Consider the following 22,711-nt stretch of genomic DNA (forward strand, 5'->3'; position numbering starts at 1 on the left):
TCCTGCCCTTTGATTATATTGTTTAAGTAATAATAATTGCATGTCGTCTAAATGAAATAATGCCTTGTGATGTTTTTGATCTTTAGATAAAGAAAGGTAGTACAGATAAAAATTAAAAATAAAAGTACCTTGGGCTGATGCTCTATTCTGTACGGCGTCTGCTGGAACTGTCGGATCTCTCTGATGATGTGAGATATCTGCATAAAATATGGAATTTATCTTAATACTGACTTAACAGCGTGCACCTCAAGATGATCTGCTTCCAGTGCATTTATTTACACACGCTTACCATCCTCATTTTGGAGAAGTTAACAAGACCCTCCTCTGTAAAATTTGGTGTTCCCTCTTCTATAAAGGCCAAGTCTGTTAGATACATTCCCAAATATGGCACACAAGGAGGGTTGCAACTGGAATGAGAGAGTTAAAGAATAGCATACAAATCAACTTGCTTCCAAGTCCATAAAAACTCATTTTTTGATACGTCCGTCCGTCTATTCTCTCCTGCTTATCCCTGTCAGGGTTGTCGGAGTGTATCCCAGCTATCATACAGCAAGAGGCAGGGTACAGGTCGCCAGTGTGATGCAGGGCTAACACCGAGAGACAGGCAACCATTCCCTCCCACATTCACACCTATGGGAAATTTGAAATCACCATATAATCTAACCCACTAAAGAATAAAGCCGAAGCCACTGAAAGGCCTCGGCCAGATGACGGATTCAAACCCAGGGCCTTCTTGCTGTGAGCCAACAGTGCTAACCACTGCACCATTGTGCTGCGCTTTTTCTTACATATGATGGTATTTTAAAAACAAATGCAAAGTCTCACTTTTTCAGCGTCTCCCTCAGATTTTTAAATCGTCCTTCTGAGGACACAATCTTCTGCAGTTTGTCCATCAGGGCTTTAGTCTGGAAAAGATCACAAACAGGCATTTATAATGATCTAAAATGGCAAGATTTGAAACTTTCTCCAGCCATGAATAGCATTGCAGGCAGCCTGTCTGCTGAATGTTATCAGGATTAAGTAAAGAGCAGACAATAAACCTTACCGCTATTAACATTAAGTGCGATTAAGCACTCGTCTCTTCTCTGAAACCCTCTAATGGTACAGTATCAGTGCCAATGAAAGAATTCCCATTTGTAAACATTTTGGACAAAAGATGTTTTTTTTCTAGTGCTTCACGATGAGATTAAGTGTTTATACACTTTAGATCTTTAAACAAGTATTTCAGGTTTTGCATACAGAGAGGGTTGTTCAGGATTTACCCCACCTGTTTGCTGACTTTAGCCCAGGTCTTCTTCAAACGGTAGATAGCACTTCGATTGAGTGCGGATGTGATTTCCAATACTCCGTTGTAGTTGTTCAAACAGCGACATATGTCTGCCACAGCAACCCACTTCTCAATGGAGTTGGCCCTTGAGCCCACATCAGTATGGGTCATAATCTGCGATGCCACCAGGTTACTCATCTTCAAAAGAAAAAGAATAGAGTAGTATGGTATTAATGAAGAGCTATAGGTACTGAATCTTTACAGAAGAGTCTGGAAAAAAATGGTGCTTAAACACATTGGAAGAAGTTACATCATTGAAGTGCTGACTCGTTTTCATGATGTAAGGTGTCCTTTCTGTCTTATCGACCTTCATCCATCCCTGGCCCAGGAACTCTCTTCGAGAGGGAAGACAGAGATATACCCAAATGAGATCACACACACTCAAGTATAGCAGAGTATAAGTTTCATTTTCTAATGCCTCTGAAATCAGATGGTAAGCAAGTGCAAATCTATTCTCTGATGTTTGGAGTTCTAAAGTTGAAATAAAATACCATTAGTTTTCATTTATGTCCTTCTAAAAGCATGCCCAGTGCCCATAAAGGGGATTTATGTCTCTTTGACCTGATGCAGATCACATATGAGAGGACTGACTGGGTTTCATGAGAGGACTGACTCATAAGGGATGCTCCTGAAGACGATGTGATCCAGCAGAGTGATCTGTTCAGCCAGCTCCATCGCTGAGAGAGATTCAAAACACTCTGCCTTCGGGCAGTCCGCCTACACACACACACACATTCAGAGACAAAGACATAAAAACAAATGACCCCAAACAGAAGTGAGATAGTGAGATATAAATATCTAATAAAGAGACAGGCTGTGATAAATATGGTTTATGACATTTGACAGTCCCTGGTTAGCATCACTGTCAGCACAGAGTCTATTTACCCCTTCTGCCCAGAGCTTAGAACACTGTGAATGACAGACGCTTTTCACAATTTACAAACCCAATACGTCTATTTGTTTGTGATTTCCAGAGATAACCGATCCAATCTAGGAAATTGTCAGTGCTTGTGATTTTTTTTGTCATCATGTGCAACAGGTGGTGATAACTGTGAAAGTATTTCGCAGAAATTTGTAATACTTTGTAACTACATGAACAAAGCCATAAAATTAGGTATTGCAAAACAAGACATTTAAGCTATGTAGAAAATTACTTTTTCTCTTTTTATACTGGAGATAGAGTAGATAGATTAAAGCTTGCTAAATAAGCTCCTCCCTTATTGGGTTGCCAGAGCAGGTAGCGCCACATCCAGCATCCACATCAAATATGTGGATGCTGGATGTCCTTTCTGACACAACCCCAAAATGACTGGTGTCTCCTCCTGGTCTTGAATAAGGACCTTTTGCATCTTAGGCAAATTTATAACTCGCTATATTATAGAGTCACTACTAAAGCTAACTGAATAAAATACCTTGAGATTTCAAAATAAATCTTTTTTTTATCTTATAGTGGGCATTCGTCAAGATGCCCACTGTAGATCCACTGCCTAAAACAATCTGATTTAGCTTTCTTCACCCTCCCCTTAAATCACCTTTCTTCTGAATGCAATGAGAAAGTTTGAACAGCATGTGGGTAGTGCTGTGCCTACAGCCAGAGCTGTTTGCCTGGGATAAACATATCGATGAGATCTCCGCTCCTCACTTTGATATAGATCCAAGAACAGATACTGAGGGTTTAGGGCAGCTGAATTTTGAACTTTGGCTCAAAGGAATTGTTAATATCAGTACCCAGGATGAAAAAGTTTGTATATATGACAGAAAATAGGGAAAAGCTTCATTTTCTCACCATCTGTAAGATGTCTTCTATTCTCAGTTGGGCATCTTCCTGATCATCTTGAGAAAGCGCACTATCAGCCAGAATAGAGGAGAACAGTAAAAGTATTAGAACAAGAGAGTATTAAAAATTAAAAACAACACTATTTGATGACATATTTTTGTCATTCAAAGGTGCCAAAGTGCTTCGTGTACATGCTGCTTGTTTGTACGAGAGCATGTTTTTGTATGTATTTGAGTTTCAGCTGTACTTTAGTATGTTCGCAGTAGCTTTCCTCTCCTGAGGCAGAAGGTCTGGATCTCTAAGCACCTCCTCCAGGAGACAGATCACTGACATCTTAAGGTCCCCATTCATCTCAAAGTCCTAAGCACAAACAAATACATGTTTACATTATACAGACTTTGGTAGTAATGGTAACAGTAACACAAGCCTGATTTTGATTCAAACTAAAATCTTAACCAGAGAAGTGAAGATAAAGTGAAGTGAAGTAAACAAACAAACAACACAACTGGATTAAATGGAAAGTCTAAGTGGGAAAAATGTCCTCTATCATGGTATATTTCATTTTAGTTGGTGATATAATACAGAGTACTTTTCTGTTATTAGTAATATACAAAGCAGTTTGTCACATCCTCCGTCAGAATAGCTCTGATCATTGGGACCTCTGTCCTGTGGCACCAAGATGCTTTTGTTCTCGTTCTTGTGGTTTTAGGCTCTTTGTATTGGTCTCGTTTCAGTGAATCCTTCAGATGCTTGACCAGACTGGGATGAGAAGAATTTATAGGCTGGGTCTTTAGGCTCTTTACTGTGTTTCTTGTGGAGGATTTAGGTCAGTTTGCCAGTTAACCATTTATAGCCAATTATATTTCATTCTTCTAAATACTGCTGCTTTTTTGATACCTGGTTTTTAGCACTAGATACATTTGCTTTTTTACTCAGATTTTTAATTTAGATTTTTTTAACCAACCTATTTTGCAGAAGTATTCCCAGAGGCACAAGTACCCATAGTTAAGAACTTGCATAATAAGACAATTACATTTCATGAAGTCTGTTGTTCAGCTGATGTGTAAGGTACTTTAAAATACCAAAGAAACAGCTACCACTGCACAGCTGATTAAATAGATGATTATTAATCTCAGTAGATATATTGTTAACAAACTGAGGAATATTATTCACATATTATAATTTCACATACTACCTGAACTACAGGTGATTCTACTCTTGTAATTAATATTGCCTCAAGTCTCCACACAATAAAAGCATCACCTGATCAATCATCAGTCACGGCGGCATGATACTTCTTCCAAATCCCCGTTCCTCTTTCATTTCTTACAGTCTTTTCACTTTCCTCTCCTCCAATTTTCTGCTTTACTCCTACCTCAATTTAACTCCTGTTTAAAGGTCAGTTTTAACAAGCTCTTTCTGTTCTCTGGCCTCTAAAAAATAAGTGGGTGTCTGTATGTGTGTATGTCATTGTGCGGGCCTGTGTGTTAATAAGTTGACTAAAGCTGGACTGTCATCACAGCATTTTGTTTTATCGAAGAAAAATACATAAAACATATTGATGCAGTTAGAGTGTAAAGATCTCTGCAGGGAGGCAGGCAATTACCTTGATGTTCAATTCATTAGAGGCTGGCTGTTTAGCACAAGAGTAGGCAGGCTGAGCCAGCTGACCAGTTAAAACAATATTTGGTGTGTGTTTGTGCACAGTTTGCTGTTTACGCGATCAACTGGGAGCAGTGGAGCAGAGCGAGAACGCATCAATCACCTGTTTTAATGAGACCGCAGACTTGATCACCCCAGCAAAACACTGGACCCACACACACACACACCCACCCACACACACAACATGCACAGAGAGTGGTGGGTACAGACAGACCTGTGAATGTTTGGAGACCCAGTGGCGCAGAACATTGAGAACTCTATTAGTTGCAGCTCGGCGAATGATGAACTCTTTATCACAGGTTCTTTCAGAGTTAGTAAACACTGGATGGAAAATCAAAAACAAACAAAAAGCAGGCATTTCAAAGTTTTGAATATTAAAGCATCACATGAGCTATTTTTTAAAGGTTCATGATTATGGAAACTGAGTTATGGATTATCCACTGACCCTGTCCCCCAAGAGATGTTACTGCTTTAACAATATTAAACCTATATATAACTAAAAAAAAGAAACAAAATTAACCGTATAACGTTTTTATTTTATGCCCACCACGGGGTTATTATACTTCTGGTTTTTATTTTTGAGTTATTATTCACTTTTACATTGTTTTTTCTTTATATTTCCTTTTTGATTTTTCTGGTAGCTTTTGCAATTATGATCTGGATGAATTGTTTAATCATTTTTACTCTGTGTGTGTGTGTGTGTGTGTGTGTGTGTGTGTGTGTGTGTGTGTGTGTGTGTGTGTACCTGGCGGTGCACCGTGTCCTGCTGCTGCTGTGGCAATAGCGAAGGCTGAAGCTGGAGAGACTGAGCAGCGTGAGTTCTCCCCTGGCTGGACTGCAGGTGCACAAGCACATAATTATCATCAAAGGCAACAACAGCGTGAACATAAACGCTAACTTTCCTTTCAATCTAACATAATGAAATATGATTCCAATGTCTATTGACTGAAATGATTTTTCTTTTATGTCTTATTGCTTTACCTGAATATAATCACTGTTTCCTTTATAAAGTAAAATTATTCTTTTCATAATTTTTTTTTTAAATTTTCCTGGAAAAACCTTGTTTGTATAGGGCAAAAAAAGTATTCATGTAAAACATTCAAAAAATACTCTGTAAATAGAAGATTATTTGTTATTAGGGAGTATACCAAATTTGATGGCTCTGAAATGGCCATGGACATTTGTGAGGCCTACATACTGTCACATGTTCTTAACATCAGCTATCAACACTTGAATTTATTATATGGTTTGTGACTTTTGAATGGATAAAATAAACAAAAATAAAGACGAAATAAAGATGCAATAAAAATATCAAATGTTCTGCTTGCAGCATAGACTTTCTTCAGTGTTATTCTGCCTGTCAATGAACTTGATCCACTGCAAGAAAAACCATGCTGACAAAGCTAAACACAAATACTTTAACAAACACATGTATATTGCTGTGTGATGTATGGGTTTTGTATTTTAGTATGATGTTAGTCTATAGGGTCAAGGATATCTGCCTAACTCTGTGGCTCTGTAAAGTAGCCTGCACACATAGGCGGCCTCTTACCAGGCTGTCTGTAGCGAAGGTGTCGAGGTGTGGAAGGAGAGCGGCACGGCGACATATCTCCTGCTTCACTGGTCTGTGGAGACTCTGGGATGATTTTCTCTAGTGACGCTGACTCCAGTACAGCTAGAAAGAAGGAAAAGCAAAGTTGAAGATTGCTGGTGGTGACCATGATGCTAATGGTTTTTTTACTGGACAAGAGGCCCATTATAACTAAATTAACAGAAATTACTCAGTATAGAGGTCATGCCTGGCATTACTGTTAGTTTGGTGAAACTGTTATAGTACTATGTGTTATGTGTGTGCATATATATATATATATATATATATATATATATATATAGATAGATAGATAGATAGATAGATAGATAGATAGATAGATAGATAGATAGATAGATAGATAGATAGATAGATAGATAGATAGATAGATAGATAGATAGATAGATAGATAGATAGATAGATAGATAGATTTAAAACAGTAAGATTTTTCACATAATCACTTTTAACTTGTGCTCAGAATGTCACACTGGTAATTTACCAGCATGCATATGCACACACATTAAGGAGACAAGCCAAGAGAAAGATCAACAGACATATACGTGGATGCACATTAGCTGCAGGTACACATAAGCACAGAATGTACTGACTGATTAAGAGCCCAAGAAGCTGAGACAGTATAGAGAAGAGGTGAAGTGGCTCTGTGGTACCAATGCTAATGGGTCTTTGTCTCCTTGTAAGCGGTTAGAAGCACATGAACCTCTCATGCACATACACACACACACACACACACACACACACACACACACACACACACACACACACTCCATACACATGTGCAAATATTGATGAGTGTCAAATTGAAACCGTGTTGCCTGAGATGCCCTGACGCTATACCTCTCCAGCCTGAGAGAGCTGTTTAACACTACCATTAGAAGATCTGACCGTGTGTGGTGGGAAGGCGGCTTAGCTGACTTTGGCACACAAATGCCAGGAGATAATGATGTCCCACCAGGCACTTGTTCTGCTCTTACAGGGAAACACTTCACTCTGTCATTTGATTAGTAACCTTCAGTGCTTCATAAACCCTTTAGTACACCAACAACTCTTTAAATGTATAAGTTTAGTGGCAATACATACACCGATAATATACCTAAACAACAAACATAGTCCAGCACATAGTCTCTAACAGCATGTGGCCTGATGCTATTTGATATAAAGAAGCAGAAAAGGTTACCGGACATGCTTTTTGACCTGCAGGCAAAATTTAAAAAATCTACTGTTAATTTTAACCTGTGAAAGGTTTTTCTGACCCCCGGTGGTTTAATATCTTTCCTTGCTGAACTTCAGGTAATGCGAGTGCACTGCAACATCACTTATCACTCATTACTACTGTTACAAATGCAGCAAAGCACACTTCAGACCCCATATGCTTAACCTCATGTCAATATTAGTAGCAGCAGAAAGCTTTCAGCCTAATTTAAGTATTTTTGCGGTCTGACCTAATAACCTAAAGCTAACAAACAGGAGAAACATTCATATATTTATGTGCCTATTTGATTATTTACATAATCTGTATTATTTTTCAAGTACTAAAAGTTGACAATGATTATTTCCCTGTTTTTCTTATAATACAGTAATGAAAACCATAGAATAACAGATACATTTCAACAATATTCAGTCCTAATGTTCTGAAAAGTGTAATAGGGGAAACTATGAAATACCTCTGCGTATACTCCGTCGCAGTTTTCCACAGAAGGGGTCAATTCTGGGGACATCCTCTCCCTCTGCAGTTGAGCAGGGACTCTGGTCAAGCGAGGAGGGAATAGGAGGAACTTGGTCTTGTGTTGGCTTAGAATTGTTCGGTGGAGGAGAGGTGGAAGAGGGAGGGGGGGGAGGAGAGGAAGTAGTTGGGGTTGGGGTCTGAGGTGTTGGTGTCTGGGCAGATGTGGGGCTACTGCCAGCAGACTGGGAAGTGTTGTTGTTGACACTGTAATTGGACAGAGGACTGGTCAGATCAAGGCCCCCGACTCTGGCCGTGATAGGGGAGTGGAGGGACAGCTTTCGAGTTCGGACGGGGGAGGTGGTCCGGGATGGGATGGACAGAGGAGGTGGAGAGGAGAACTTGCGGCAGAGACGAGGAGATTTGTCATTCATGTGGTCCACGCCTCTGTTATTTTGATTGGTGGCAAAAAACAGCTCCAAAGACCTAAAAAGGAACATAGGTATTAGCAAAATAATGGAATTGTTAAAAACAAACAAAAAGAAAATCAATGAAGAAGTAATTAAAAAAAAAGACAAAAGAAAAAGGAATCTGGAGATGCATCAGCTCAAAACAAAATTGCTGGTCTTTGTAAAACTTTCATTACCAAAGGGTTTTGTTAGTTTTGTTGTTTTGTTTTCCTGTATTGGAGATAAGTGTTGATTTAGAGGCAGAATCCAATATCCCTGTGTGTTTTCATAAGTCAAAAAGGAGAAAAGTGTGGCTCGGGAAAGAATCTGAAATTTTACAGTGCACTGGGTAAGCCTGAGGTACAGAGTACTAAATGTAGGACATTCAGCTACTGCGGTTATCCAGAGTGAATTAGAACGAGTGGGCACATACAGTACAGTAAGAAATTATTAAAACAGTGACACAATTTTCACTGTGATACAGTCATCTCTTCTACGCTGAGAAATAACTAGAAATAAAACAACATCTTTGAGGTTACCCTGGTGACCGTCAGCTTTAATAGTCAGATATTTATACACATATTAAATTAACAGTGTGGGAATCGCATACCTTTGCATGCATGACTTCCTACTTTCAAATAACGGCGGAGGCTAGACGAGTTAAGCTAACTCAGTGCTGCTCTAATTAAGCTGAACCCAGAGAGACTCGTCATCAAACTGTGGAGTCCTCCTTAGCACTATGAAACTTTATGGTATTTATCTAGTAGCTGCTTTCTTTTTATGAGCTGGAACTGCTTGGGTTTAGTCTCATTTGTGCCATCATTGATGGTTTAAATGAAGAAGGTATATTAAAATCAGTGACCACAGTTGGAGATTAGCTGTTGAACAAAATTTAAAAGCTTTCATTTATAGAGCCAGCTTAAAGTGTCGTGGCAGTGGTTTAGGGAACTACTTGCCGTACTTGATTAGTACACCAAAGGTAAGGTGACTGACTTGTGCATTTGAAACATTTAGTATCTGCATTATCTATAGTTGTTGTGATGATTGTTCATGTCCCCTGTCCTAAAACTGCTAGATCATACTGGGCTACAACTATAATGTGAATATATAACATGTCAACAAACTGGAAAGACTAGGATTTTAGTACTTGTGTGCTTTACATGGCAAAATCACAATCAACAAAAATGTGTTCAGCAGAAAAAAAACCAAAAATCATCTTTTATTGCAGATTTGCAACATTTGAAATGCTTTGTTTAGCAGGCAATGAAAGCGTGTAAAAGCTTTAATCAACAAGCATTTGGATTATCAATCTTATGATGACATTTACCCTTCAAACAGACTTGTGTGTACAGAGCTACATCGAGAAAGAAGTAATCATGCGTAGATAAACACGCTCACAGTCATCATTTATTCACACAAATCTGTTATTCAGCAGGAAACAAGGGAAGAAATTGCAATCCAGATAGAAAGAGGAGGGAGAGAAATGATAGCAGCATAAGGGAAGAAAAGATACAGGAAACGCAGAGACGACCAATACCAAAGTACTTTGAAGCAGGGAATAGAAAAAGAGGACGCAAGCGGCAGAAGATGAGGGACTGGAGGAGAATAGTAAAAGGGATAAATGTGGTTAAGATAGATAGAAAAGCCTGAAGGACGCGATACTTCTGTGATAAAACATGCCACAGATCAGCTAAAGATTTAAGAAAATTATTTCATAATTTCTCCCATTCCCATCTTTATATTGTTGATTTAAAACTGGTGGAATCACAATACCTGTGAGTTTTCATATAAAGAGCTGTTCTGGCAAAGTAGAGAGGAAAGTCATGCATCAGTTAAGTATCATAGCAGAAGAAAAGAAGAACAAGCAGGAAAGTAGGACAGAGATAGCAAGAAGGGAGGCAGAAAGAAGAGCGTTGGTTACTTGGACTGATCCATGGCAATCTTCTTGATCTTCAGACTGTAGTCAGAACAAATGGGTGAGATGGACAGACGGTCAAATGAGTGGTACTGCATCCTGTAGCTGGAGGGGATATGGAGAGACAAGGGACATGGATGACACAAAATGTAACGAGATAGAGGATGGTTTAAGATAAGAATATGGAGTGATGATAAACAAATGTCTCAGAAGAGTAAAGGTGTGTTTGAGAAAGGGGACAGAAAGTGTGTGAGTCAGACAACAGCAGCACATGTTCAGTGTCCGAGATGTCAGCACATGACCACATGGGAGAAAACTCCAGCACAAAAACACAGAGCTGGGTTTTTGTACATGTATGTAGGTTTTATGCAGTGCATTTGCTCAGAGAGTTGGCATCATCTTCTTTAATCTAGAAAAACTAATAAAAAAGAGGTCAGCACTTCATCTGTCAGCCATTTGAGTCTTGTTCCAACACTAAACCAGCACAGAGTGTAAATTCACCGTTACCATCATTAATAGAGTTAGCTGATGACTTAGCACTCCACACTCATCAAAATATGCAAAGCTAAAACTGAGGCTTAAATACAGGTCAACAAACAATTGGATGTTTTCATGGTGGGCTGGACTTAAATTAAAACAATGTTTAGAATTTGACCCAATGATAGAATCAGACAAGAAGTTAAAGGAAAAGTTGTATTGCAATAGATTCTCTGCCCACGAATCACTGCAGAATTTCACAGTTTCAGAGTAAATCCATCCACTCATTAACGTGATATTTCTGTCTAGAACATAGAGGTAGACCCTTTTACTAGCATGGCTAAAAAGCACCAGTATAATAAAAAAAATCCCCTTATAAACCTCCTATTGTAAAGTTTTTTTTCTGGAGAACAAAGGAGAGGGGAAAAAAAGCTTTAGTAAAGAAGTGGCATCGCTTCACACAGGGTGGTTCATCTTCCCGCACCGCTCTGGTGCCTGGATGCCCCTCTCCTTTTCTCTTCCCAGGAAGGAAGGCCACAGGCCACAGTGAGTGAGGTAAGACATTTTAAAACCAACCCTCGGGTGGAGGAAAAGGCAAAGCTTTTCCAGTTGAAAAGCTAAGTTAAGTAAAGCTGTGAAAGGAATATAAACAGACAATTTTGATGTAGCCACGAGTGAGAGAGAAAGACAGAGAGCTTCAGAAAAGTAGAGAGACAGAGAAACGTCTCATCTGACACACTGATTATTCCTACGACTTTGCCAAAAACAGTTTGAAGCATCTGTTCAGTTGGTCTCCAAAAACAGGCCAGTTTATAGTTCAGTTAGTATGTGTTTAACCTTGTGGACAGAGGTGAAAGCTGCTTGCTTCTTCCAAAACACTGACCCACATCTGACTACATCATTCACATATTTACAAAAAAACAAGTAAAAGGACGCTCATAAAACCCTCTCAGAACACCCAGGTAATGGCAATATACAAGATTGTGTGTGTTTGTGTTTGCAAAGGGCACAAATACTGGCCGGAATAAATGTGCCCATGTTCATAAAAATTTGATGGAGCTCAAACCAGTAAACAGTATTTCCCTGAGGATTTATGAGGCGCTTCAATCTGCACGGTAGCAATGAGCATGTACAGAATCTGCTTTCAATCTGTGTTTGTGAATGGATATTTGCATGTGTGAATGGTAAGACCTGATAGGTATGGAGGAGAAGGGCTTCTTGTAGATGTCAGCCAGCTTGTCCATGACCACGGTTGCTGTGGTGAAGATCCTGTATGTGTGCAGGAAGGTGTTGAGGAAGTCTATGGAGAGGAAGCGAAGGTCGGTCAGCCTCTCCAGCAGCCGCTCCACGCTGGCATAACGGATCTGGGGGACCTTGCAGGAGTTGAGCGTCTTGCTGAAGCAAATGTCAACATCATCTTTATGGAGACGCACATCGGATCTGATGGATACACACGTACACACACACACAAACTCATAACCAAGCATGGGTGGCTGCTGGGTTGCTAAGCTAGGCAAAGGTTGTGAAAGTAACTGAGCAAAAACAGCCAAGGAAGATAAAAAATTAATATAAAACCCACATATTTCAAAGAAAGGACGCAAATAAGGGAATACCGTCAAGCAGATTTCAGCAACAGCATAAATTAAAAGGAAACAAGCATAAAAAAAACATATTTTTAACCAGATGTGCCATCACAGCTTATGTTCTGCGACACGTGCGTGGCATGAAGAGATAGCTTTCTCTTCACACACACAAAAATACTTACTTGATCATATAAGGCACTGTGACTTTTGAGTTTTCCTCAAACACACTGGTCATCAAGCCATTACAGCGAATATTATCTATGCACTGCAGAGACGGAGAGACGAGAGTAGCGAGATGAGCAAATGAAAAAAGAAAGAGAATTACATATATAATTATTATCATGTATTTTTTAAGCTACAGCATTTAAAGCAGATAAGTGTTCCAGATCTATTCTAAAATAATCTCGTACTGAACATCTGTTTTCTTCCTTTTTATAAACAGTAAATACAGCACACTCTTTGACACTGTTTCACAAGTCTCGTTGAAGGCACTAAAAAAAGAAAGTTATTTAAAACTGTAAGTGTATTTTTTTTTTTGTGCCTGACTAGAATTAATGCAGAGTGACATGCTTGTTTGGTGTTACCCTGTTTATGAAGTACTGAGGCACTGAGCTGAACTCGGCCCTGGGGAACTGCACCACAGTCTGTGTTTACTAAGCCATCTCAATGCCCAACGGAGACATGCCCTCGTTATTTGAAGGTCCTTGTTTTTTGTCTTTGTCTGGGTGTATATTTGCATGATTTATGTAGTACCTGGCTAATATCACTAGTCCAGGCAGCTTTCTCCTGTCGTGACGGCGCCAGCAACACCACAGTAAAAGAAGACGAGTCTGACGGCTCTACGACAAGCTTAAAGTCCAGCTGACCAAACACCTGACCACCAGCTTTTGCTGTGATAGATGAAAAACAATGAGCTTTTTAAACTACAACGATCAATAATTCATAATTACTGTAAAAATAAAATGCTTGCACATGCACAGTCATATTTTACACACACATACACACAGCGGGTTAATTAGGGTTAACCTGCTATATTCCCTCTACACCCCTCTGAGGCTTAGGTGTAAAAATGAAGTGTACACATGTATGTGTTTGTCTCAACACTTTTTGTGTGTAGATGTTTCATCAGACTCCCTAATTGCAAAATGGAAAAAGCAAAACAAAAAAACTAATGGATCTGTAATGTTAAAAGAGCTAAACCTGACATTTAAAGGGGTGAGCGTTTGATAATTAAAGGGAAGTCACAGGCACTTATCACCTGACACCTAATTAACCTCAGTGAGTGGTAAGGGAACTAAATGAGCCATGAGCTGTGCATGTATTGATAGGATGGACATAGTACTTGATTGATGCGATATACTTACACTCTTCATCATTAGCGTCTGGTTCCTCAATAAGTGTGCAGTCAATAAGGGACAAAACTCCACCTTGCTGCAATAGTTTAAGAGAAAATATGCACAACTATTTATTGGTAATTTGGATGAAAATGAATGTTGATTTACAAAAGAAATGTCTTTGCTGAGGTATAGATACACTGTAAGGTTAACCCTGTTCTCACCTTGAGAAGGTGAAGTTTTCCCCCAGAGCTGCGTGTGCAAACAAGGAAGTGTTTGGTAAAGAGAAAACACTGCCTTTCCCCTTCCTTCTTCAGAGAGAGGGACCCCAGGCGGACTTTGCTTAGTTTCCCTCGCTCTACCGATGGCAGCTGGATCAGAGACCCTGTGGAGCGGGAGACACGCAGGATGTTACATTTGATGAAACCGGCAGTAAGCTGAGGGATGTGTAGCATTTACAATGCCACAAACACAGACATGAAAAAGTGATGTTAAGTGTCTCAACATGACAGTGAATGAGATTAAAAAAAGGAGTTGATCTTTGAAACAGGCAGGTTTAGAGGCAAAAGTTAGTCCCTGTGGATTAAAAGCAGACAGGAACCATGGATCAGTAAAGTGCACTGTCAAAACTGGCATCAGGACTTCGTTTTGTGATGTGTGATTCAGCTGCAGGAGAAAAATCTCTGTCTTCTCTACAGCGCATTTGTAAGGAAACTTGACATTTGTCTTCCACCTCCTGTACTAGCAGGTATTATGACCCAAAAATGCACACTTTAAGTGGAAAATTGCATCCGCACAAAACTGCATAATTTTGATTAAAAGGATTTAACTGTAACAGAAGCAAGATTACATATTAAGTCACAGTAATAGTTCTTATATCCATAGATGAATGCAGATATGTCACTTCAACAGTATTAAGGTTTCTATTAAACTCTTATTTCTTGCTTTAGAATACTTTGGTATACAGAAGAGTTAATGGACCCCTTAATGACTGTAAAATACCCAGGTCCCGTGGCTGCAAAACAAACCCAAATCATCACCCCCTCACCACAATGGTGATGGTTGGTATGAGGTCTTGGTGCTGATATGCTGTGTTTGGTTTTCTGCAACTACTCTGAGAATTGCACAGTCTGACCTTGGGACGAATTTGCAGGGATGTCCACTCCTGGGAAGACTGTGGAAATATAAACCTGAATGCTCCAGACCAGCAAATTTGCAAGTTTGGCTGTTATTTACCCTCTTAATTCCCACTGAAGAAGAAAAGGTGTACTACATTTTTCACAGGACTGTACATAGAGTCCTGTGAAACCTTTCTTTTTCTCATGACTGTAGCCTACACTGGTGATATTGACCAATCTATTTGTCTGCGCAGTGGGGAAAACCGTGGTCATGGTCTAAGTGCATCATGTAGGTGAGATGTGACTTAAAGGAATCATACACAGTATAATACTTAGTTAATAATCCATTAAGGCTTCTTTAGCAGTCAAACAGTCTAGACCAGGGGTGGCCAATTATTATCCCAAGGAGCCTTCTTGGCGCAGCCGTCCAACCAGTCACAGTCTGTTCTTGCTTAGCCCCTTGGGAAAATTAATTTCCCACCCTTGGTCCAGACAGTCTCGTTACTTTCTAATGCTCAGAAAAATATGTACCATTCAGTACCACATCTACATTTTAACTGGAAAAGCTGACAGAGAGACAAACCTTGCCACATAGCCAAGGCCATGAGACAATGAAAGATTTCCAACTTCACCGAGTTACTGATAACAAGTTGACAGAAAAGGAATTTCTTACTATCCAGGAAACCTTCAAAGATTTGCTGTCGTTGAGGTTTGCTCTGCACTGATGAAGACTCACCCTGTCTGACGAACGTCTGGCTGGTGTCCAGCAGGATGTCACAACCTTCCACTATCATCCGTTCTATAGCCAGGTTCTTACGGATGTTTTCTGTGTCGCTCACCTCATCGTGCATTACTCTGGCCACACACACAAACACACAAGTTTGTTCAGGATTCAACAACAAGAATTTTAATAGAAGTAGACGACTCTGACACATACCTGGACAATTCCTCTAATTTGGACTTGGCAAATTCAAGACTCTTGCGCTCCACATGCTCGTGAGGGGTGTGAGCCAGTAATTCATGCAAGGTGATGATGTAACGAGGAATCTTGTTGAAGGAAAGAGCACAATAGCACATGGAGACAAGAATTGAGAAAAACACACATGTTGGAGTCATGTTACGGTTTGTTTGTGAATACAAGAGGATGCTGATGGTCGTTATCTACCTGGAACATGGGGTATGTGAGAAAGGTCTCGAGCATCCTCCCCTCACAGGCAGCATTGGACTCGTACTGCTTTAGAAGCTTGTCAAAGTCTCTGTTCTGCTTACAGTTGGCCAAAACCTGCAGGCTGTACTGATGGTTACGCACAAACTCCTGGTAGATGTTTAGCATCGGCAGCAGGATGTCAAATAGGTCAGCTAGAACAAGAACACACACAGTACGTAAGCCACATGAAGGCAAAGTAGTTATTAAATTATCATTTGTAGTGCTAACAGCAGTACAGTAACAGTAGCTGATGTTCATAAGTATCTCCCATCTCCACTGCAGTTGGAGTATTAGCTTGAGGTTTTTCATGATTATTTGTGATTTTGAAAAATTAGCAGAGTTGCTCCTAACTGTGATTTTAAGGATTGTTATTCCTTTATCTGTACTTTGTGTGTACAGGTTTTTAATATATTATTGTTTTGGTCTCTTAGATTTTTATGGATAGTACTTCATATGCTTGTATTTTTCTCCACTGTTTATGTCTCCTTCTCTTTTGTCTTTGTATTAGTTCTCTCTCTGCTTTTCCCTTACAATTTAATTTTGACACTTGCTTTTCCTTGTGTATATCTTGTTCTTTTATTTCCTGCCTTTGTCTTCCCTCTTTGTAATTTACTGCTCCCATCTGTGCTTCACTGTTCAATCAACCCTATGTGTATATACAGTCCTGTCTTGCCTTTTGTCAGCTCATCTGTCCTCTGTTTTTATTTACCAACCTAATTTATTTCCAGTCCACATTCAGTGAGTCTCTTGAGTTTTTTTTTTCCTCCGGTTGAATGATCTTGCCGATGTTACTCTTTTTGTCTGGAATTAAAGTTATTTTATTTTTCCTAATTTAAATCTTTTAGGCACAGATTAGGCACCTGTCCACATGTTTACAGGTAAACATAGTTTGTGTGTGTGTGTGTGTGTGTGTGTGTGTGTGTGTGTGTGTGTGTGTGTGTGTGTGTGTGTGTGTGTGTGTGTGTGTGTGTTGTGGCCTTTTATCCACACGTAAATGTCATTTTAGGTCACTGACAGTTGAACTTTTCAAAACATACTTCCACAGTGAAGAGTTTCAGAAGTACTGTTTCTGGGTTTTCATGCAGACAAGAGGAAAATAAAGTCTTGGAAAGGTCCTTTTTTTTCAGACCGCGTATTGAGTTATCCTTTGAAAGCTTCAAATTGGCCAATATTTCTGCTGAGTTATGTTTATATCACCACCTGTTGCTTCAGCACACTCCTGGCGTCAGTTTTCACAATGTCATGCTGAGGCATATGTTTTTCAAAATTAAATTTGCTCTAATTGTTGATGACTGTACAGAGGATAGAGACATGAATCTTTACAAAGAAATTTATGGGAGAATCTCAAAACGGCAAAGATGTTGGCCGCCCTCAAAATGCCCACCAAATAGTGAAAGAAAAAGAAAGAATAAAGAAAAAGCAAAATCCTGACTTCGGATGAAAATAAACTGCCAAATCAAACAGATAGAAATGTATTTCTATAGCTGTCTCTGCAGAACCTATGTAGGTTAAACACACATTTTTCAGTTGGAATCGTAAGCATTTGAATAGTATTCATAGAAAACTGAAGAATCATAAATACTGATCGAAAATACTGCAGAATTTGTTGATATTATCCTTTGAACATATTATAGCTCAAAGGACTGCACTGAATCAGTCAGCAGGAAAGGGCGAGATAAGGCCTGTATGTTTAATCAGCAGACCCTGTTCTTTTTGAATTTGTCACAAGTAATTTGCTGCCACATCTTTCAGCAGTCCGTCTCCTAGGTGATGCTTATCTGATGGGGAGGGGTTGTTTTAGGAGGTGAAATGATGGGATGCCTTCTGGGTGGTCATTGTCTGTCAAGACAATAACTGCCCTTGTTGCCTACTTAGATAGGGAAACGTGCGTATGCATGAGTGAACAGAGCAGTAAGACGTCAAGTATGACGTCCGAATGAGACAAACTGGTTGCAGGGAACCACTGAAAGCCTGACCTTGATGTAACTGAATAGTTGCAGAGAGAGTGGGTTTGTGCGATTTTTGCGCTTTATGGGAGGACAAGTAACAGCTTACCCAGCACCAGAGTTGGCCAGTTGGCTATCCTCGCCTTCAGGCCTTGATGAAAAATCTCATGAAGGAACATGATGGTCTCACTGAAGACACGTTGCGAATACAGTGTGAAAACAGAAATGAAAAGAGGTTTCATCTATTTATTTATCTTCAGTCTCTGTCTCTGCTTGTGCACCATGCGTAATTAACACTCCAGAGATTAATTTGCACTCACAGATGGACAAAACATGTTTGTTAATCGCACACATACACACCTGTTGAGGAAGATGCTGCTGACGTCGTCATGGCTGATGGGGGGTTTCTTGGAGCTGGCAGCCATCCTCAAAGGTCTGAGGAAACAGTTGACCAGGATATAGAGCTGGTGGACGTACCTGTTATTCCACACATAGAAAAATTTTCAAACATTCAAATTAACCCATATTTTAATGATAATGTCTCATTAAAATAGTATTAATTGGGTGCCAACTTTGTAGTCAGATGATACAATTTCCTTTTATTTTGTTTTTAGCAGAAAGTTATACTCTGGTATACTTGGTTTTATTAATTCATTTGTTAGATTTGTAGTTGTATTTTATATTTTTTTACATTGTATATTAGTATGTAGCACCCCCACCACCCCTGCACAATGATGCAGGCTACTGGTCAAATGTCAGCTGTCAATCAACAGTCAACATGTAGTGAGCACAGACCAGACTATGGAAGAAAAGCACATCAGCAGGTCGGTAGAGCGTAAACTGTTAGCAGCTGTTCCAGTGCTATAGAGTCCTGCTTTTTGCGTAGGACATTGATGCAAATTATGCTAGCACACGTTCCCAAAAGGCCTGAAGCAATGAGCATCGAGTGATAGCACTGTCACACTGGGAACAGAGGAACTGATAAAATCCACTGACATCCACTTTATTGTGGACTGCATTCATAATTTTCCCAACTTATGTAGTTAAGTCTGTTTAATGCTCCCTGGCAGCACCTGCCAAGCAGACAAGAAACGGATGCTAGAAGGATACAGATACATGAACAGCCAATCGCTGTCACTTATAACCACTAAATTTGAAAGCTGGAAAGAATCCCTCAAGAAAGGTGGGGCATTTTTACGCAGTTTTATTTACATTAAAATGTGTGCTTGAACTAATATTTAATATTGTGCTGTAGATGGCATGTAGAAAAGAAAATGATAGGACCGTGTAGTTTATGCACTCGCTGCTTAAGAAGCAAATAAACAGTCTTTGGATGAACAGGTCAGCTGGTTCATTTGTTTTTTAGGACGTGTGATCAACATAATCTGTCCATGACTTTGGCTAACATTACGAATCCAGAGAATCAGGGTGTCAATCAGGGTGTGTAAATATGACTGTGATTCACTTTAGATTTGTTAAATCTAAAAAAACCAACATTAAAACAATATATAAAGTACTCTATATTTATCAGTAGAGTATATATTGTATATATGATATATATACCCTACAGCACAGTGCTTACAGTAGAAAAGATCATGACAGTCATTGTTTCCTGAGCTATAGTCGACACAACAAGTGAGATAACATCATGTGCTCTAAGGCTTGACAACAGTGACAACTTTTGTGCAGCGTGTGTGACTCGAGGCGTAATGCATTTGCATACTCGGTCTCTGCCTCCACCATATTGAAGACGATCTGGTTCCTCTTCCTCATGCTTTCAGCGTGAGGAGAGCAGATGTAGTCCTGAACAATGATCTTCCACTTCCTCCGACAGAGCCATCCCCGCATGAAACTCTGAACCTACAGATATAAAGACGTAGTAGTACAACAGATACAAATGAAAAAGCTCAGACAAGTTGGGTTATTTTTGTTTTTGTGACTGTACTATATTTATTCATTCACCTTTTTGATCTTTTTGATATCCGGGTCGTCGTTTTCATGGAAGACATGGTAAGGCCGCATGCGCTCCTTAGTTTTGTTCAGAGCTATAATCTATTGGAGAAATTCAGACACAAATATGAGCACAATGTAGATGGTTTGACAAAAAAGATTTAAATTGTTAGGTAAGAAAAATATCCATAAGACTTAATATAAACTTTCCGCTTTTTCTAGAAGGACGTTATATTCCTGTAGGAATCACCATTGATCTTTTGTGTGTGCGATAATCATTGTTGGTGTGTTTTCACCAGATAAGCATTAGACTTCCTCATCTTTGACAATCTGCTGCCTTCATTCAGAAAGAGAAAATGAGAGAAGATGGAGGCTCTCAGCTGGTGATGGTAAACAAATTAAGGATTACATCATGCGCCTAATCACCTGAAGTGCATCGTAGGGCACAGAAAGTTCAATCTTCTCCTATTCTAAACGAATCGATATAAAGCATACTAGTCACTTTTTTTTTGTCTGATTTTACAGCTGTGAAATACTCAATGCAGACAACAGAGACAGATAAGCCTGTGACATTTACTCGCTGCAGGCAAGAAAAGACAACCACAAAGTTAATGCCATCTTCATTAGCTCTGAAAATGAGGAAAGGGAATGAGCTGGACAGATGCCAGATCTCTTAGTGGAAAAACAGAAAGTCAAATTTCACTACAATACAGAGGACCAGTTTTAAATACCAGAGATGACCAACTTCAAACATAGCCAGTAAAGGATTCTTCCTGCCAACACTACCATCTGTGCAGAAATAAACCCAGCAGAGGTTAGGACGAGCTGTAATACTGGTTTAGCCTCAACTATTTGTTCATACCTTTAGGCTTCTGACAGGCGTCTGACAGTATAAGTTTATTATATAGTGAGTAAAGGATGAAAGATGAAACCCAAAACATTTTCAGCCACAGCGCTTCATCTTCATTTTCTTATTCACTAGCGTGATCATGCAAATGGCAGCAGAGAGGAGCATGTCTGCCAACTGTTGACAGTTACAGTGGCTAGTTGGTTTAATTATTCATAAACACGGAGCAACACACACACACACAAACAAACAAACAAACACGGGTAAGCTTTAATGAGATGGATCACCAACTGCACACTGGCTTTCTCTTTTTCCACGAGCAGTCCCATTGCACTGGCAGATGTTTCTTAACATAAAATTACTTTCTTTCACGTTTTCATTATCAGCCAGACTCCGTGTATCCTGCCAATGACAAATAACACCAGTTCTTTTAGGGAGAAGTATCTGCCACACTTGTTGCTTCGAGGGAGCATTTCAAATAAAATCATCATTAGGTGCTAATTCGCTAAACAGAGTGCTGCTCCTGTCCCAAAGACAGAAATACCATATGCAAGTCAAATGTTTCTGCAAGCGGCTATTGACGCAAATGAGCAGAGCGCTGTCAAGTGACAATGACAGCAGAGCTTTGATTTGTGGAAATGTTTGCAGCCGGCCCAAATAAGCAAATAACATCGCCTGGGGACAACTGCTGCACAGACAAGAATTCAATTTGAGTCGAGCAGCTGCACAATCAGAATAACTTTACAGTTCCTTCTGGTAATTCCTGTGCCAAATAGAAGAACATAGCATTGGGAGAACAGCGCTCCACACATAGCATTCATTTCTTCTTTGATAGAAGAATCATGATAACTTAAATTGTTTAAAAAGGAAAACAATGCAATTACTTTATCTTTATTTTTACAGGCTGATATTTTCTGAATAAAATAACTATAGATTTTGTATCACCTGATACACTACCAGTGAATAATTCTAATGAAATCACGCATAGCTTAATTCAAGAAGGCCACAGATAACAATTTAGCCACAATGTCAGCTAAACGTTTAGCTCTTGCCCTTTTATGCCATTTAAACTGCTTTAGTATGCCTACTGTTCCCATGCATCTGCAAGTGGCTTTGCAACCCGCCTTTACCCCAGCTACTTCTTTTATGCTTTTTAACTCTTTCCCTCTTGTTTCCTTTTCTGAACTGAGTGTTTTCTGTCATATTTCAGGACTGCTTCTAGAACAAAATGACTGAGTGTGCATCAGAAGTTAGTAACTCCCCATTCCTGTGCAGCTTACTAGGGCTACCCTTGGAAAAATCAGGAATCTGATCCCATCCGAGGGATTTAAAAAAATGTTTTATCTAATCTAATCTATGTGCTGTCTAATCTGTGCTGGGGTCTTGCTGCACCTCACTTTGTTGGAGTTTTCTAGCTCCTGTAATTCTTTCTTATTAACAATGTTGCAGAGGTCACTTTTGTTTTGTATGTGAGCATGGGCATGTGATTTATCGCATGTGGGGTTGGCAGCTGTTTGCAATAAAACTGATGGACTGTCTTTATTGAACAGTGGGCTTTTCTTCCTACGCTCAGAGGTAACTGAAAACCATTCCCACTCACACCTTTCCTGAGAAAAGACACACATAGTGAATACCAGCATGGTCTATGTACGCCCTACATATCTTTCTTTATTGAGTGACTTGAATTGTGATTTAGGCTGGGAGGGTAATCGCAGAATTAAAGTTTCTTAACATTTTCTTAAAATCAACTTGGTGGAAGGCTACAATCTGTCAAGAGCAAAATACAATTTAAAGACATAGTGAAAAAGTTAATACAGTTTCCAAGACATAAGACATAAGACTCCTGTACA

At 39.5% G+C, this 22,711-nt stretch overlaps 1 protein-coding gene across 3 annotated transcripts in view; it reads right to left on the reverse strand.

Annotated features, from left to right (window-relative positions):
- LOC146562775 (ras-specific guanine nucleotide-releasing factor 2) overlaps positions 1–22,711 on the reverse strand; it is a 45,469-nt gene that overhangs the window by 2,667 nt on the left and 20,091 nt on the right. For 2 of the 3 annotated variants that reach the window (XM_085294913.1, XM_085294915.1), the window contains 25 exons: positions 20,027–20,116; positions 19,788–19,924; positions 18,425–18,541; positions 18,174–18,253; positions 16,077–16,270; positions 15,849–15,958; positions 15,648–15,766; positions 14,018–14,178; positions 13,824–13,890; positions 13,213–13,349; positions 12,642–12,724; positions 12,068–12,316; positions 10,406–10,504; positions 8,037–8,521; positions 6,319–6,441; positions 5,512–5,601; positions 4,981–5,087; positions 3,352–3,464; positions 3,114–3,174; positions 1,941–2,044; positions 1,578–1,662; positions 1,268–1,465; positions 826–905; positions 290–407; positions 129–197 (listed from right to left, as the gene is read on the reverse strand). In XM_085294913.1, coding sequence (XP_085151039.1) covers positions 129–197; positions 290–407; positions 826–905; positions 1,268–1,465; positions 1,578–1,662; positions 1,941–2,044; positions 3,114–3,174; positions 3,352–3,464; positions 4,981–5,087; positions 5,512–5,601; positions 6,319–6,441; positions 8,037–8,521; positions 10,406–10,504; positions 12,068–12,316; positions 12,642–12,724; positions 13,213–13,349; positions 13,824–13,890; positions 14,018–14,178; positions 15,648–15,766; positions 15,849–15,958; positions 16,077–16,270; positions 18,174–18,253; positions 18,425–18,541; positions 19,788–19,924; positions 20,027–20,116 — 3,276 coding nt within the window. The remainder of the gene's footprint in view (positions 1–128; positions 198–289; positions 408–825; positions 906–1,267; positions 1,466–1,577; positions 1,663–1,940; positions 2,045–3,113; positions 3,175–3,351; positions 3,465–4,980; positions 5,088–5,511; positions 5,602–6,318; positions 6,442–8,036; positions 8,522–10,405; positions 10,505–12,067; positions 12,317–12,641; positions 12,725–13,212; positions 13,350–13,823; positions 13,891–14,017; positions 14,179–15,647; positions 15,767–15,848; positions 15,959–16,076; positions 16,271–18,173; positions 18,254–18,424; positions 18,542–19,787; positions 19,925–20,026; positions 20,117–22,711) is intronic. The other variant, XM_085294914.1, reaches the window with a different exon arrangement.

This window comes from Mchenga conophoros, linkage group LG12, assembly GCF_057382185.1.
Source record: "Mchenga conophoros isolate Kocher_MC1m ecotype Shallow Benthic linkage group LG12, M_conophoros_male_GT1.1, whole genome shotgun sequence".
Lineage (NCBI taxonomy): Eukaryota > Metazoa > Chordata > Actinopteri > Cichliformes > Cichlidae > Mchenga > Mchenga conophoros.